The sequence below is a fragment of the Oxyura jamaicensis genome, chromosome 3, assembly GCF_011077185.1.
Source record: "Oxyura jamaicensis isolate SHBP4307 breed ruddy duck chromosome 3, BPBGC_Ojam_1.0, whole genome shotgun sequence".
NCBI lineage: Eukaryota > Metazoa > Chordata > Aves > Anseriformes > Anatidae > Oxyura > Oxyura jamaicensis.
This window is the reverse complement of record NC_048895.1, coordinates 66,819,472-66,837,682: the sequence shown is the minus strand read 5'-3', so window position 1 is coordinate 66,837,682 and position 18,211 is coordinate 66,819,472. Positions and strand designations below refer to the sequence as shown.

The window sequence follows — 18,211 nt, the reverse complement described above, 5'->3', positions numbered from 1 at the left end:
CAGCGAGGGGCTGCTTGCTTCTGGTGGTATGTAATCCCTGGGTCACTACTCTCCGCAGACTGACATGGAAAAGATAGGATGCTGTGCTCCACCAAATGACATACAAGCTCACCTTGCCCTGGATGACTAGGACTCTACTTTTGAAGCTGGTCAGAATCCAGAGGAAAACTACAGGTGTCCCGTGACACAAACTAGAGCTATGGACAAAAAGAAAATTACAGCTATAACTATGAAGTATCAGCTGAGGGGGATTCTTGATTTTAATTCTCTTGCATTTCTGTCCTTTGGTTTAAACAAACCTTTTTGAAAACTTGAGTCAGCACAAAGGACATGGGGTAGCACAGACGCAACTCAGCTCCGCATGTAAGAGCCTGGACTGCCTTCAGAGAACAGCATTAATAATAAATAGGCTGTTTAATATACAAATTGCTTCTGTGCATCTCTCAACATTAGTACAACATAAATGACATTCACATCATTTTCTTCTATTCACACAGGACTAGCTAACAGCGCACACCTGCTTAGACAGACACTCGTATCTACGTTCGTCTGGAAACAAGTCACATTTTCTTCAACCTGGGACCAACTCAATCTGTTCTCCTGAAAACCATCTTACCTTCCAATTATACTAACACCAAAGAGTCTTCAAAAACCCACAGTTGCCATAGAAGCATTTCCTATCCTCAACTTTTAAGAGACTTAAATTAGCATAAATCTAAGACTCCTAGACTACAAGTGAAGATAAAGGTCCGGCATCTTCAGACACTTCAGGGACTGCAGAAAACAGCCTTTTCTCTCACCAAAGCAATGTTAGTACTGTCATAATGAATCAAATGACAACTGATGCTCACCTTCAAAGGTTACTGAGAAATAGTTGCTTTAGATGAAAATGCTTCAACAGATTTCCTCAGAATCAGGATGTGAAGTATAATGTAAAAAGGGTCCCTCTGTAGTACCAATATTACTTATTCCACACTGCAGTTAAAGATATACTGCTTTGTTTTGTTGCTTTAAGAAGTTGGATACTAATTTTTATATCCCTTTGTTTTACAGGCATGATCTCTTGGGACCACAAGTCCAAACGTGCGAAGTGCTGATAGGAAGAGAGATCAGCAGTAAACAAAGTCTTAAGAACAATGCAAATACATTTTCCATAACTTGTAAGATAAAGCCAAAGAGCTCTGACACCACTAAAGCTCACGTACAAAAAAAAAAAAAAAAAAAAAAAAAGATGGTCTCCAATTTCTTTATGCAATCAAGTCTGGTGGGGTTTGTGTGTGTGTGTGTGTGTGTGTGTGTGTTCCCCGCCCCCAAAATAATTTTTAAATGATTTTTTTGAATTGCACTGAAGTTTGACATGCTAGCCTGACTCACGGGAGGTAAGCTAGCACTGATGTAAAGGGAGGCCAGGCAAAAGCATGTTCAGCAACTCACTTGACATTCTCAAATGATCTCCACTATTTAACCAAGGGCGCGTAAGGAACAAGCGAGACACATACACGCCTGTCTGCCCAGAGAGGACGGCACCCTCATTTCCATGGCACGAGATTTGCAACTCCTGCAGACTCCTGACAGGATGCATACAGAGCAAGCCGTGCCGCTCCCTTGCCGTTCCCATTTCTGCCAAATACTGAAACTGCCTAAAAACATTTAAAATCACAGAACAGAAAATGTTGCAGCAGCAGTTCCAGAGGAGAAGGTCTGGGATTAGAGCTGAGCACAGCTACACAAGGCAGTCCTGCAAAGCCAGGCACTGCAGAGGGGTGGCCTGTGGGAGAGGCACAAACGCAGCAGGAGGGAGGCCTCAGCTGTCCGCTTCGGACACTTCAGGGAAGATGTAAAATCAGCTGGAGAGAATTCAAGGAATATGAAAGCTACCAGAGGTCTAGGAAACGTGACCTGGGAGAAAAGACTAAGACATATTAGGAAAAGTTTTCTAATGTTTAAGCTCATTAATCAGCAAACTGTCCTACCTAGAAAGGCTGTAGACCATCTGTGACCGCAGGCTTTCAAGAACAGGTTACAGAGATCAGGAGCAGTACCACTGCAGCTTATCCTCCATGGCCTGGCACAAACATCAGGTAGTTCCTTTCCAGCCCTACTTTCCCTCGTTATAGCCACAAGTCAGGCTGTTATCTAAAGAAGAACTGTTAGCATCCCATCCCATCAATATTACTAGTATTCACCTGAAAAGGTCAACTTTTAAAACTGCTAAAATGATCACCCTGTAACAAAACCTTCCCAAAAGTTTACCGGCCTAAGATACCTCACCCACAAATTAGCAGTGATCAGTGATATCCAAAAAAGGTAAGTCCATGTTTTTTAAGGTATCATTGCAAGCAAATAGTATTTTGCATAGCACAGCACCCAAGAAGGTTCCCTGCAGCCTTACTCCCTGCACAGGACTCCCATTGTACATGTGCTTGCTCAGATCCAGGGTGGCAGAAAGCCTCAGCCTTCATCAAAAATGACACCAAATTGTCCCTCAAGTGGACACGCTAATGCTGATCTTAACAGAGCATCCTCAAATGAAGCAAATTACAGCTTTACGCTAGCAGCAACACGAACACTACCAGCTCACATGCAGTTTGATGTCAACAGATCAAGGCAGGCCAACTTGACAGGAGGCAAAGAAAACCTAACACAACTGTCCCAATGAAAACATCTCAGTGTAATTCAACTCTGGATGGAAAGCTAATGATTTAGCAACTGCTTTAAGAATGCAAATGTTATTGTGCCTCGAGGAATGACAGCTATTCATTAAAATTATACTTTTCTATCTACCTTTCCTTAAAAAGCAGTTCAAATGCCCTCAGGCTGTCTGGAAGAGAACACTGCATGCAGAGTGTTATTCTCAGCAGCTTATGTCATATGTTCAGATATTTGGCATTTATTCACCTACCCCCCATATGCGATCCCTGCCAAACAAACAGTGCTAATACCACACTCGAGACATCCACAGAGGCTGGCCAGCCTTAAAACACATCCACAATTGTCCCAAAACACTGTAATTTCAGTATTGTTAATGTACCGAACAGAGTACACAACACAGAAGCAACACAAAGAATTAGAACGTGATGCTGTAATTTTCTAAACCCAACACAAACACTGTTGGCTCCCTCTGGTGCTAAATATAATGTAGTGTTACATATTAAACTGGGGGAGAAGTAAGACAATGACATAATGCAATTATTTTGTACAGCGGGTGACATTCTAGTTGTAATTGTTACAGCAGCAGATTTCCTCTTACAGACAAAACCCTTAAGACCTTTAACGCTTACTCACACGCAGCCTGTACCAACAGATCTTAAGTGGAAAAACTGCAACACACACCTTTAGGAAGTGCCAACGTGCTCCTGTGCACACACACACTGGGCTTCCTCCCTCATGCCACATTTTCCCTTTCTAAAAATCAGGTCTTCCCCATTCTTTAAGAGCAGATTTAAAAACAGATTTCCATCTCTGATTCATTAAATTGGCAGCAATTCCTACCGTAGCTGTAAAAGCAAAATAAAACCACTTTTATACCCACTCATTTCTGCTACTATGTTCATTTATACTTGTTCAACTACACGTGACAAATTGATTTTAAATCATCTATTAGAAAATCTGATATTCATCACAGTGTATAGAACATATATCAAGCCATTTACCCTATTCACAAATGCAAGTGGCTGTTTTGTTGCTTTTTTTTTTTAATCCTGTTCATGGCTTTGGGTTTCCAATGACACACAAACCTACCCAAGTGAGGTGATTTACATAGTAAGTACTATTCCTTGAATCATTTTAAACAAGAATTTGTTTGCAGCTTTTCCAAACTGGTAAGATTTCTGATGCAAAACATGGGGTTTTAATAATCTAGTCCTGATGAGCTGGATTTCTGTTGCTTTTTTTTTTTTTTTTTTGTCATCGTGAGGCAAGAAGGGAAACAGGCAGCAGGTTTTTGTTTCCTCCCCCCACCTTTATAAAAAGATAAAGGTGAAATAGCTCGATGAGACTGCTACATCCACAGCCTCTGTGTCCTGCATATGAACAGACTTGAGCACTCCACACAGAACAAGGTGCGTGGTGCAAAGTGACATTCAGCTCCTCCACCTCCTGGCTCCTGGTGCAATTCACAGCAGAAGAGTGTGTTTTAACCTCAAATAAACTGGATAGCAACCATGCAGTTGAAAGGGCAGCTGGTGACAAGAGCAAGATAAGGGTGTTCCCGGGATGTTTCTTTTCAACCAACTCTTCCTTGGACCTGTCAACAGCCAACAGCTAAGGCTGGAGCAGCAGGGCTCAGAGCACCACCCTTCGGTATCCTCCTGCCATTTGCTGTGCCACTCCTCAGCTTCCAGGCAGCAGGAAGGTAACCCAGCTCTCCAAGGCTCCTATCCCCCTCAGGAATTAAACAAATCTTGCTGACATCCTCCAGTTATCAGACAGTAAATTCAACATGAGACATGTTTTAAGAAGACCACACCTTTTAAAACTCTTCAAGAACTACAAGCATTAAGGGCTTCTTCGGCCAACACCTACTACCAAGGCCTCTGTCAGCAGCAGAATTCCACTTCCTAAAAGCATATGCAGCTTAAATACCATCATCTTGAATTTTAATTGACCAAAATTTAACAAGCTTCATACAATTATTTTAGGCCCATATTCAGAATTTGAACTGGCTTGAGACAAGTTTAAGACCAGGTAGATCAGTAGCCAAAATCACAGCATGGCTGAGGTTGGAAGGGACCTCTGGAGATCCTCTAGTCCAACCCTGCTGCCAAGCAGGGGTACGTAGAGCACGCTGCACAGGATCACGCCCAGGCAGGTTTTGAGTATCTCCAGAGAAGGAGACCTCACAGCTTCTCTGGGCAACTGTGCCAGGGCTCTGTCACCCTCACAGTAAAGAAGTGCCCCCTCATATTCATCCGCAATTTCCTGTGCTTCAGTTTGTTCCCATTGCCTCTTGTCTCATCACCAGACATCACTGAAAAGTGTCTGGCCCCATCCTCTTGACACCCTCCCTTCAGATATTTATAGACATTGATAAGATCCCCTCTCAGCCTTCTCTTCTCCAGGCTAACAGGCCCAGCTCTCTCAGCCTCTCCTCATAAGAGATGCTCCAGTCCCCTCATCATCTTTGTAGTCCTTTGCTGGACTCTCTCCAGTAGCTCCATGTCCCTCTTGTACTGGGGAGCCCAGAACTGGACACAAGACTCCAACTGTGGCCTCACCAGGGCTGAGTAGAGGATCACCTCCCTCAACCTGTTGGGAGCACTCTTCCCAATGCAGCCCAGGATACCATTGGCCTCCTTGGCCACAAGGGTACATTGCTGACTCTTGGTCAGCCTGCTGTCCACTAGGACTCCCAGGTCCCTCTCTGCAGAGCTGCTCTCCAGCAGGTCAGCCCCCACCTCTACTGGTGCTTGGGGTTATTCCTCCCTGGGTGCAGGACCCTGCACTTGCCTCTGTTGAACTTCATAAGGTTCCCCTCCACCCAGCTCTCCAGCCTACCCAGGTCTCTCTGAACAGCGGCACAGCCCCCTGGTGTCTCAGCCACTCCTCCCAGCTTTGTGTCATCAGCAAACTTGCTGAGGGTGCACTCTGTCCCTTCATCCAGGTCACTGATGAGTAAGTTGAACAAGACTGGACCCAGTACAGACCCTTGTGGGACACCGCTGGCTACAGGCCTCCAACTGGACTCTGTGCCACTGAGCACAACCCTCAGCAGACCTAGGCTGGGTCCCAAAACATCATCTTGATTCTCAGGGCGGCGCCTTGGGTCTACCCTTGTAAAATATGGATAGCCTTGAAAGAAGATATTACTCATACATAAGTATTGTGAATACTCCTTCTAATAATAAATATAAACACTAACACTTTATAATGGTTCTTTGTTTATAGGATTTTGGACAGCAAGTATGTACTATTTTCTCCATGAGTGAAATCATCAATATTTTTTGTCACAGAAGGCAGTATTTCTTTATAAATAAAAAAGAAAATCTTTTGCAAAATCCTTCCAAATATGCAATATCATTTTGTACTAACTTTAAATAACACAAATGATCTATTTGAAATTATTTCATTTTCAAATCATACATTTTAAGGCTTTTTTTTGCCCAAATGCAGGTTCAATATTTAAAAGAACACTTTCCCTGCGGTGCATTATTATACTGCATTATTGCAATTTATATTGTGCTTAACTGTAACACCCAATGTCTACTTAAAGCAAATGACTGTAATATCACTAAGTGGTCTTTGTTCACTTCAATAGCTTTCAGAGCATATTTTGCCTTTTCAGCTGAATGGAAAGGAATCACCTCAACTGACTTCTCCCTTAAATCCAGGAAGAACTGTACTCACTATCTCTAAGTCATTCGGAGGTGTGTTTTGTACAAAAAAGAACTAACGCATTGCCATGGGATGTCAAAAAATAGCTTTTCTTCCTCAGAATGGACAGCATCAAGTAACATTAGCAGGTATCTAGGTTGCAAAATGTCACTTCAGTAAAATGAAACTTCACCCTTGACTATAAATCCATTTTCAGCGTGAGAAGGAAAATGTGAACTGACATTTTAGTTGCCACTGCATAACGTGTGTGTATCATGTAGAACGTAGGTACTCAGCAGAGGCACCAAAGCCAGCCCCTGGCCATCATGCACGACATCCTTACAAATGCTGGTGACAGCCTGGGCACTGACAGGGGGGTTGCATGTTATACAGCATTACTACTGATACAGCAAGTTTGGAAAAGCTGCTGTGATTTAGACAGCCCCTAAGCAGCTGATCAAAAGACCCTGACAAAGGAGATCTATGCAACGGTTAAGAATGTTTCCATCTGACGTGCTTACCCCCTTGGGAGATCCCCACCTCTGCAGCAGGGAGCGATGTTGTGCCCATGCCCCAGCAGTTCCCACTCTGCGTGCCATCACCCACCGCAGAGGCAGGATAACGCACGCTGGCACGTATGTGCCTTAGCTGAGCTGGGGAAGCTGATGCTGGCCATCACCGCAGTGGCAGCAGAGGCACCGCTCAGATTGCTAGGGGGCAGAAACATCGTAAACCACTGCAGCTCCTTCTTCTGTTGCAACAGAGGAAGGAACGGATTGTGTGTAATTCTGCTGCCAAAGAAAATCGAGCCGAAGTTGTCCATCTACACCCATTAAGGGAGAGTAACTACCAGATGAAGTATGGAAACATTCATGCCTGGCATTCCTGTGATTAGCACACACCTGCTTTACTCAGTTCTCCTCAGGCTGTGGAGCAAAGTAGCAATAAGAGGGCAAAACTATTTCAAGATCAGAACAACCACTCCTCTTTCAGCCACGAGCCAAGAGTTTATTATTTAAACACAGACTAAGCCAAATGATAATTATATCAAATATAAAAATGCCCTTCCTAAATGTCCTGCATCCAAACTGCAGCTCCTGATGACATCTGCTAATTTAGTGTAAACTTCATTAAGCTCAAGCCCTTTAATAAAAGCACGTTTTCCTCATTAAGGCTTCATTTCATCATTAAGTTAGAATTTCAAGAATTCCAGAGATGACTTCAGCTATACTAGAAACTTACAGCAGTGAGCTGCTGCCAAGGCCTATCTCAGATTGATACCGATTTCAATTAGAAACAATGTATTTCTTGACATAATTAATTTAGTATTTTATTATCTACATAATTTGTATGAGCATTTAAATAGGATTTCACCACTGTATGTTTCTGCAAAGACCAAATTCTCAAAACTTTACCAGCTGGTTTCAAATAGATTGCATTTCTCTGCTGGTCATGGAAAAGAAAATCCGTTAAATGCAGTTTACCATTTCTCATCTTGCATCACTCCCAAGACCCGTTTGCAAGCAGAAAGATGTCTGATACAAACACGAAGACTTGTAAGAAGCTAGGCTGGGCAGGCTGACAGCAGAACTGGCTGTTGGTCTCATTCTCTCTTTTCCCCTGCAAAGGCATCAGACCCCTAAGTACATTCTCAGATCTGTAAAAGACTTTCAGCAAGCGGCCTGTCTTCTCTCCTGGCAAGGTCTAGGCATCACATATTTTGTGCATAAATATTTGCTGGACTGAAACCTAACAACTTTACTGAATAAACAGCTCTCCTGAAAGTCAGTTTCTACATCATGGCTTTTATGTCATCTAATCTAACAGAGGCAGCAGGAGCAGCTTACTCACCGATCGATCACAATCTCTTTCTGTCTTAGCAGCCCCTCTTTAATTTTCATTAGAGATTCCCAGTTGCTGAAGTCCTGATAGCTGGTAGCTGGGTAACTCTGACGAGATGTTCCAGTTGGAACCTGCATAAAAAATTTCTATCATTAGCCTCCAAAACAGTAAAGGTAAATAATCTCCTAGGTATTAGGGAATTTACAAAGTAATCTGTTGTTTCAGAAATGTAACAATGCTTTGCAATTTATTCAATTTACTTTATATAAAAAATTGGATTTATAGGGACTTTCTGTAACAAACTTCAGCATCAGTGATTTAAACACCATTTTATCATTTCTCTACTAATGAATTCAAGCTCTGAAAGCAGTTTGAGATGAAAAGCTCATTTAGAACTTAAATACTTATTAAGGCAACAAACCTATTTACTTATTAATGCAAACAACACAAAATGTTCATATCCTGCTGCAATTAGTCAAGTACTAGAAATGAGAGAGCTTTAGACTGGCTGGTAACTTGCATATAATGCTTACCATTCCTTTCATTTGTTCGACTCCCACCTGTAACTTTAGCATATAGAGAAATACCTCTCTAAGCATGTACATTTGCAATACAGAATATGGAAATATTCTGGTTAAAGTCTAACTGTTCCCAAGAATAAAAATTTCATAAAGTAACAGTTCTTCAGGCTTGCCATTAATCTTCACGAAAGCCATGGTTTAGAATCATAGAATCACAGAATTACTAAGGTTGGAAAAGACCTCCAAGATCATCTGGTCCAACCATCCCCCTACTACCAATGTCACCCACTAAACCACGTCCCTAGAAGAAGAGTAAACAGCTAACATTAAGACCAAAACATAGCATCAGCTATTAAAATTAGGTATGTAATATTCGAGTGCTATGCATTTCTTGTCAAAGCTCTACTGAATGGAGAGAAATCACTGCCTAAACCCCAGAACCATGATGCGCTGAAGTCATGAACTTCTGACAGCTGTGGTCTCTCCTCTGTGTTGAAAGAGTATTTCTCCCAATTTAGTCTAGGTCAGTTCAATCCCTAACTTGCTACTGATAAAATGAACCTGAAAAGGCAAAAATACATTTTCCCCCACTTAATTTATAATTTAGAACTAGATAGAAGATGAGATCAACTAGTTAAAGAACCTTTTAAGACTGTCACAAAAAAGAAATCCCAACAAGTTCAATTGATCTGTTTAACAATACTTCCTTTGCTTAACAAGCTGGATAGTTTCAGTAGTATAATTAGTTAGGAATGATTATACAGATTTAATGTCAATTACTGAGAAAAAAAAAAAAAAAAGCTAACAGAATTTTATCAGTCATTTGCAAACAAAGGAAAAACAAAAACAAACAAACAAACAAGCTAAATCAACACACACATCCAGAATCCAGAATGTAGAAGGTTTAATGTTGATCGTGTACCTTGCTGGACAATATTAAGCATTATTTATTATTGAAAATGCAATATTGACATAAAAAAAAAAACAGTTTCAAAACAGTTCCTTTTCATAGAATCATTTTGAGGAAAAGTAAAATGTGAAATAATATTAAAATCAAATTTTACCCTGGAATGGTTCACTGGTTGCTATGATTACTATTTCTTGCCCTGTGCCCATTCATGATTACATCCCCCAAGCAACGAAAACCACTGAAGGCATTTGGAAATTCTCTTAAATGCCATGCCTAAAAAAAGGTGCTTCATACAGCTGCTTACCTGAGTATATTCTATGTTTGAAAACGATGTGGGAATAAAACCTGTCACATCTGCCATTTCTACTAAGTCCACTAAGCCTATGCTTGCTCAGGGAAACTAAGAAGATGGTACTGTACTCTACTGGGAGGTGGGGAAAGGAAAAGCCAAGTGCTGCATGGATTAAGATCTACTACAAATGTGATAACCGAGTCATGATTCCTCCCGTTAAGTAAAACACATGCATAATCTTTACAGATCTACAAATCAAAAATTAATTTTGTCTGCATTGCTGTTAACAGACCGGATAACTTCAAAGAAGTCTTCAGTTCTTACAGAATACCTTAGGATTGTCACATATTGTTCTGTATGACAGCTGTGCTGGCTGAATTAATAGTCACCAGCACAAAACGACTCCAGGGAAAGTCTCTCTTAGTCACACGTGCCATGTCCTGCAGTATAAAGTGACAACATCACTAACTATCACTGTACTTCGTGACATGAAAATTCTTCCTTTGCTTCATCCCACCATAGCTAATTGTTTTTATATATCCCTCTCAGCAGCACTAGGTACAGTAAAAAAGAATGAAACAGTCCTAAATGCAGTTGGATTAGATTCTTGCTCTATTTTCCCCACTTCTCTGCGCCAGAAATTCCATTTCTGCTCAAAAAAAAAAATAAAAAAAAATAAAAAAATCAACAACCCACAAGAGTTTGACATGATAAACAGGAGAACTATGGCTTTATAAAGCCAAATCATCCCATTCACTGAGCAAGGCAAATTTTGTCTTTTAAGACGGAACAATGAAAACGAACCTTCTTCAGAAAAGCAACTAAGAGGAAATATAGAGGGGATGAGACTCAATAGAACTATATAAATAGGAACCCATCATAACTGAAAATATTTTGGAAGCCACCAGTGGTTTCCCTAGCAAAAGTTGTCAAAGCAAGCACATTGCATATGTGCTAGCTTTAAGTAAACTCAACAGTTGGCACTGCAATTAAAAAGAAAGCCTTCCACTTCAGTACAACAAAGGACTACGCAAGAAGTCAATGAAATATTAAGGCTGCTGAAAAGCAAGGCACCACATTTTGTGAAGTTAAGAACGGAGTCATATTTTGCCAATTAGATGCTCCTTAGTTCTTAACAAGTCTAATACATAAGGCCTCCTTAGCCGCTGATCAAGATGGTTTGCCTTTGGAATATATCTGATCTTATGGAGCATATGCCAGCTGGATATACGTGTACAACAACCCGTAAAACATTATTTTACATTATCTCTATTGCCCATGTGCTTCAAGTCATCACTCTGAACAGACAAAAACAACAACAGAAGATCTGTTTCTGTTATCACGTTTCAGCAATTAAAAAAAAAAAAAAAAGAAACAGCTAAAAATACTTCTTAGCGCTGCCCAGAATAACAAGACACTTTACTCATTTGTGAGCACGTGGCGTTGCCTATTCCAAACCTTTTAGATGCTTCGAATGGTGCGGAACACACGGGTGGCCCGCTTACATTCGAGTGTTTTGTCTCTTAAGGAAATCAAACCAAGTAACGAGGCAAGATACGTTTTTTGGATTCGTATACAGCAAGCCATCCACAATCAACTTGAATCTTCCACAATTACAGAAAAAAACACACACACACAAAAAAAGAACTAGCTTGAAACAGACAGCATTCTTTTCCATCTGCCCCATCTACCCTAGAAAATACAACTATTTTTGTCGACTGGCACCTCTTCCAAGCGCATCAAGCTCGGACTAAGAACATCTGCTCTGTTAAAGCAGTATCCTTTGCACAGCAGCGTCCAAAGGTCCTCACTAGGCTGTTTTTTTGACGAGGTCCTGGCCTTGACTTTCATGACTTGGCAGGTCTTCAAGTCACTGCTGAGACACAGCTAGCTGCTGGGAAAAAAAATAAAATAAAATGAAAAAGCCTTTGCCGTGCTAGCTTGCATTCAAGTATTTGTTTCTGGAACACACATTGCTGACCGATTCCATCATGTTTCTTAGCAGTGGGAAAATAACTTTTCTCTGGACAAGAGGATAACAACATTTGGATAATTTAGGCCAATAACGGCTGGGATTTTAATTGCACTAATTAAAATTATCTTCTCCAGACATGCTTGTGGCTTCTGCTTGTAACCGTTCAGCGTCTCAGCCCACAGAGCAGCACACCAGCACACCGCTCCACCTAATCACACGGCCTATTGCAGAAGAGAGGTGGAATCTGAAAATGTCAAAATGGTCAGAAAAAAAAAAAAGAAGTGGATTTTAAAGATCTTTTCCTGAAAGCTGCAGTTGCAATAATTTAGTACCATCTAGACTACATCAGTAAAGCCTTCGTGGGCCACTACTAACAGCCAGAAGACAGACAGAGTTTAGGCTAAGCAAACGATCCCTTTTGGGCAGTGGCTGGCACTCTGTAGGTCCCTGTCTTCTCTCGGCGAATTTTGCAGGCATTCCCTGTCCAGGAGACAGATAATTGCGGGCCTCCAGAGGTAACCACCGCACAGACCAGGTGCAACCGAGGTCACCAGGCAGCAAGTGGCTCCTTCCATGGGCTGTGCCTCAGGGCCGCAGCGCCCATCATCCATCCCTGATCACTGGAAGAGGCGGATGGGGCAGCAGCAAAGCCACTGGCACAAAGACACCTCTTGCTCGCTCCTCCGGTGATGGGGAAGGGATTAGGTCTGCAAAGGCAGCACAGTGGTTGCTGATGAGCTCCCGGCCCACAGCAAGGGAAGAAGGATTCACCCATCCCTTCTTCCCCACCCAGACCTCTTCCCAGCATCAGGCGAGTGCTTCGGCACACAACTTTAGTTCAGGCAATCCTGCCAGGTCATCTGTCTTCTTGCCAGCAAAGCAAGGCAGGGCTCGGGACCTTCACGCAGCAGAAACGAGATGAGGCTGCAACGGTTGAGTCAGCCCCTCCTTTGAAATCACTGTAAAGCAACGCAAGGAATTATTTCTGCAAGGAATCACTTCTACAGAAAGACGCTGTGTCTGGCTGAAATGCACTAGAAAAAACAGCCACAAAAACAACCAGACTCCCAGACAGGAAAAACAAGACCATGGTCTGAATTAAGAAACCCTGACTTGTGGTGTCTGTATTTCACCACCACCTACTTGCTGCTCCTCTCTGCTCCATCTTTGCCATTTAGGGGAGACGGTGGTTCTGCTCGGCCGAATACAATCCGTAAAATTCTTGGCAGTAGCACCTTGGCTGCATCACGTCCTGCTATACTTCTGAAGCAGTCGTGGGGGAGAGAGAGAACGTCTGATCATGCCCTTGCACCCTTACTCCATCAGTGCTACACGCGGTGTTCCTTGGGGAATTTTTAATGAGGAGAAGTAAATAATTAAAGTCTAAATTGAAACATTAAATTGTGAGGTATTGAGAGATGCAGATGTATCAGAGTTAGGTTAGCATCACACCAACAGGAGGTGGAGAAATAAAAAAAGAAAAAAGTACCAAAAATCAATAAAGCTCGGAAAAAAGATCCTAAACATACTCTCTATAGATACGTAAACTGCAAAGTAATGAGTATTAGAGGACCACAGACTAACAGGTAGAATAGACTTGCCAGGAGTTCACAATTCCACCTGCCTGAAAACGAGCTGAATGTAAGTCTGGGCTGCCCACGTATGATATGTCAGGTCACAGAGAAAGGGGGAGAGGGAAGGAATACAACAGTGACTCTAAATAGCTCTGGCATAAACCCAGCTGGAAAAACATGTTCAGTCCTGGGCATGATAGCACCAGAAAGTCACTGAAATAGTAGAACATGTTCAAAGAAGACAAAGCCTAATATTAGAAAGCTAAGAAAAACTGATTTATGAATAAAGAGCTAACTGCCATGGACATAGGCTGGAGAAGACAGCAAATACTTTGTTTCCCAGGCTGAGAGTCCATATGCAACCGGGACTAATGGAATGAGATTTGGGATAAGAGTATCAGGAGAATACAGAACGAATGAAATTTGGGATAAGAGTGTCAGGAGAATAAAGAACAAACTAAAAAGATAAGGAAAAGTAGCTATAGCATCTCACCAACAGCTGAAAGACGACGCAAATTTTAAGAGCTACACTGAATAAAATTTAGGACCTGAAGGGCAAGCCCACCCTTACTTCATGACCTATCAGGACAACGGCAGTTAGGCACCAACCTCACAGGCTGAAAAACAAGACTAAAACTTGTTTAAGAAGGGGCTGATTTTACAAATACATAGCCAGCGTTGAACTGCATGAATTTTACACAGGGGAGTTCCCAAGAAGAGCCAGCCAGCACAACACATGCACTAACTGGCATCCCCGTTTGCAGAAGGCTAATTGGATGTTGGTCATTTGGAGTCTCAAAATTGGCTAAGCAATACAACGAAAAAGGACAATCACTCCCCATTTTTTGTGCCCCTGCAAAATCAGACGCACCTACGGTGATGTTGCAGAGTCAGTCAGGGCTTTACAAAGCACGCTCGTGCTTTCCCCAGACCGTTTGAAGCCCCCTTCCCACACGAAAGCTGTGCTGCAGACAAGACATGACCTGAGTATTAGGGACCTCATGGCCTTGTCCCGCAGCAGGCAGGGTAGAGCCTGCCCACCCTGTGCATGACTGCTTTTTCTGCAGGGCCTCTCCCAGCACTGCTGGGCTGCAGCTCCTCAGCTGCCCCAGGCAAGTGCTGACCTCGAGCTGAGACCTCGGGGCCTCGAGCTGAGACACCGCGACTGCAGGCAGTGCCAAACCACGCAGAAGGATCGGGCTGTGGGCTGTTTCCGGATCTGAACAGACCACTGCTACGTGACACTGGGACACTGCCACGGTACCAGCCACGACCTGCAGCGAGCATGGGAGGCCAACTGCAGCGACGGCCACCGCCTGACGAGGAGGTTTTGCCCCCTCTAACACCTGCAGGGGTATTAGGCAAAAGCCTCCAACAGCAAACGAGGCAGCCAAAAGAAATATCAGCTCAGAGGGCCGGGCAGGATCCCCGCAGGTGCCCGCTGTCTGGCTGTGAGGTGCCAGCACGCGGCCGTCCCCATCGCCCCTCGACTCGGCCACCTTCAGCTACCACGGCGCTCTTCAGAGCATGGGGCACGCTCTGCCGCCTCCCTCCCCATCAGCCTCTGCACATCCCTGGCTTTTATGTGTTGTTATAACATTCCTTTGCCAATATTATTTTTGTCCGAAATCCTTTCCATTTATATTCTGGCAAATGTTACGAACACAAAACACTTCTAGGTGCCACTTAACGTGACGTTAAAAGCAACAGCGCCTGGAATTTTCCACTGATAACAATTGGGTCTTTCCTAAGTATAGAAGCACTTGTTTTATTAAGTGTGCGTTTTATCTTCCCATTACATTTAAATTCAAATGTTCTCTGCTAAAAAAACACATCAGAAGATGAAAGGGAGCTTCCAGAAGAACAACCCTGATCTCTTTTTTTTTTCCTTTTTTTTTTCTTCTTCCTTTTTTTCCCCTTTTTTGTCTCAAAGCTTTCTGGGAAACAGTAAGATGAAGTTAAATTCCATTTTCTTTGTTTCCCATTCTGACCTGGACAAAGCTGCTGACCTGGAAAGCAGCATGACCAAAAAGTGCCTACGGTTAATCAAAGGGTAAAACCAAGTGCCCGTTGTTTTAAGTGCTGTGCAAATGTAGGGCATACGTTTTTCTCTGCAAGATTTTACAGGCTGGATGAGGGAGACAGAAATAGATTAGAAAAAAAGAACAGTTGGGAAGAAAATATAAGTCATGAATCCATCGTGAATGGAAACATGCCTGAAAGTACAGTATTGCGGACATTTGCCCTCGGGCATCCTCAACCAAGTTCTGACCACTTACAAAAACCTTTTGTTACATATACATTGCTGATATCTACAAGTAGCAGCTTCTTGAGGGCCTGTGTTAATTGCTCATTTGTTACTTATTATTCCTGCTCACTGCTGAAGAAGAGTGGATGCAAAAAGTGACCTAGAAAGAAGCAAAAAGGCTTCTATTTTTGCCAGCCTTCCGGCAACTCCGCAAGGATGAGCAGAGCTGGCACCAGTCTCACACAAAAATGGATGGGAGCCCTTTTGTGACAAGAGGATGATGGAAAGGGCGTGTAACTTGGGCAAGTATCAGGAAGAAAAAAAGAATAGTTGCTGTACAGTAACCGGAAAAGAAAATTTAAAACACCGTAAGAAGCAGGCAGCATCAGATTCTCTTGACAAGACATGCAAAAAAAAAGAGAGGTGTCCTCCCCTCAATTTAATGTGAAGCAGGAGTAGGCATTTGGAAAAGACTGATCCTCAGCAAATTCTTCATCAGTGGTGCCCATTTGTCAGATGGGAGATCTTTCGGGTGTTAGCCTCCAGCCCAGGAAACCAGGCCTCTCTTCTTCCGCACCGTTTGTTCAGCTTTTCGTGTCTTTAAAAGAAACATTAACCACTGATTTAACATTCATCAGATTTAGCAGAGGTTAAACACAAACAAAAAAAAATCCCACAAAAATAAAGCATAAATGCTCAAAATATTTATATGAAAACAAAACCAAGTATTCACACAAAACCACACACACACACAAAATATTTTAAAATAGCAATCTAGACCTGGTCTCTGTGGGCACTCGCACAAAGAACAGGGTCCAGCCTTTCAGGTTTGGCAGATGCAGCGCCTGTACCTGTTATGACTGACGGCACACGGGAAGGAATGATCAGGTAGCGGCACACTTTCTGCTCCTTCTTTTGTGGATAAACCAGAACAGATAAGGAGAAACATCCTCCAAAAAATCCCTGCAAAACCCACCTGTTTTCTACAGCTCTCGTTACCATGAACAAAAATCAATGAGAGAAAGACAAGAATGTTTTATAATCAACAGCTTGTGGGGGATTTAGTAAAGTCACCTTGGATTTAGTAGAGTCACCTTACCGGGGATGAGAAGATAAAAAGTTCTCCAAAGCAGCAGGATGATGCAAAGTTAATAAGGTGTATGGATTTGGGAGCTCTGCACCACGTGAGACCAGGACTCATTTACTTTTGACTACCTTAAAAAACATCAGCAGATATAAAAATTAGAGGCATACTCAGAGTTTCTGCCCCCACTGTAGGGATTCTTGCTTGGAGGAACTGTGTGGGATTCAGCCAGCAAACCAAGCAGGACAGCACATGGATCTACTGCGAGATTTCCATTGCTCAGGGCATCATTCTACCCCCATCACCGTACAGTACACATACGTTGTTATGCAACCAGAAACGACTCGTAATTTTGAAAAATCAGCTTAAAAAAAAGGCAAACAACAACAACAACAAAAACAACATGGAAGCACCATGTATCTGATTGTTGTTGGCTTTGTTTTTTCCCCCACATTTTAGAGGGAATTACAGAGGCGTTGCCCTTTGGAAAAGTCAGGTCCTGGCATCTTAGAAGTCAGGTATTTGAAGATTCTGGCCTGAAACTCCTGCACCACTGACTAACAAAAGAAACACAGCCAGTTTAACGCAGGATTGTCTATGGAATTTGGAACCACACAAGCACAGAAGGAACTCACGTAGTTTGTGCGTGGGATTTTTAAACTGTTTGGCTTCTGTCCAAATTATGAACCTTTTCCACTTGAGTTTATGAGGGGTACTTGAAACGCACTTGTCTCCTACAACAGCAGCAGTATGATGTAAGCGTGCATCTGAACATCCGTGTCAGTGCGTGAAGGTGTTTTCCGTCTTTAGGAGATAAATTCATGGGGAAGGGGGGGGGGAAGCCCTAGAACCTCAGCATAATAAGCAGAAATAGAGCAGAGAAAGATCACACTAAAAATAAATAGCACTTCCATCACCAGCAACTAGTATGTCCCACTTGTAGGTCTCAAGGTATCTTAAAAAGAAACATGCCTTTTGAGTCTCGTTTTACAGAAAGGACATTGAGATAAAAGCTAAGACCATTTTTTCAAGGCTCACCAAGAAATACCGAAACACAGAAGATTCTCTAGGGTGGAAAACAAACATTATAAGTAAAATACTGGTTTTACTGACACAAATAAAGACTATTCCTGCCTAAAAGAAACCCTAATACCCATCGAATGAATTACTTGATTGAATTAAAAAGAAAACCAAGGTCCTATCTATCCTGAACATACTTGGAGCCAAAATGAAGACGAAGTTGTGTCTTCTGGTTCAGAGGCTCTGAAAGTTTTTCACCATGCTGCAAACGTTGCACTGCTGCATTACACACCAGCCTGATGCATCTCTCCTGGTGGCCTTTTTGTGTCCCATACAGGGAGAACGAAAGGGAAAACAACCCCCACTGTAGAGATGAGACTACTCTGCTACAAGCGGGGCATCTGCAGCAAACCCTTCCTAATTGGGTGTTAGC

General features: G+C 42.6%; 1 protein-coding gene across 3 annotated transcripts in view; it reads right to left on the bottom strand.

Annotated features, from left to right (window-relative positions):
• CEP85L (centrosomal protein 85 like) overlaps positions 1-18,211 on the bottom strand; it is a 146,643-nt gene that overhangs the window by 25,111 nt on the left and 103,321 nt on the right. For all 3 annotated transcript variants that reach the window (XM_035320491.1, XM_035320489.1, XM_035320492.1), the window contains one exon: positions 8,164-8,285. In XM_035320491.1, the coding sequence (XP_035176382.1) occupies positions 8,164-8,285 (122 nt within the window). The remainder of the gene's footprint in view (positions 1-8,163; positions 8,286-18,211) is intronic.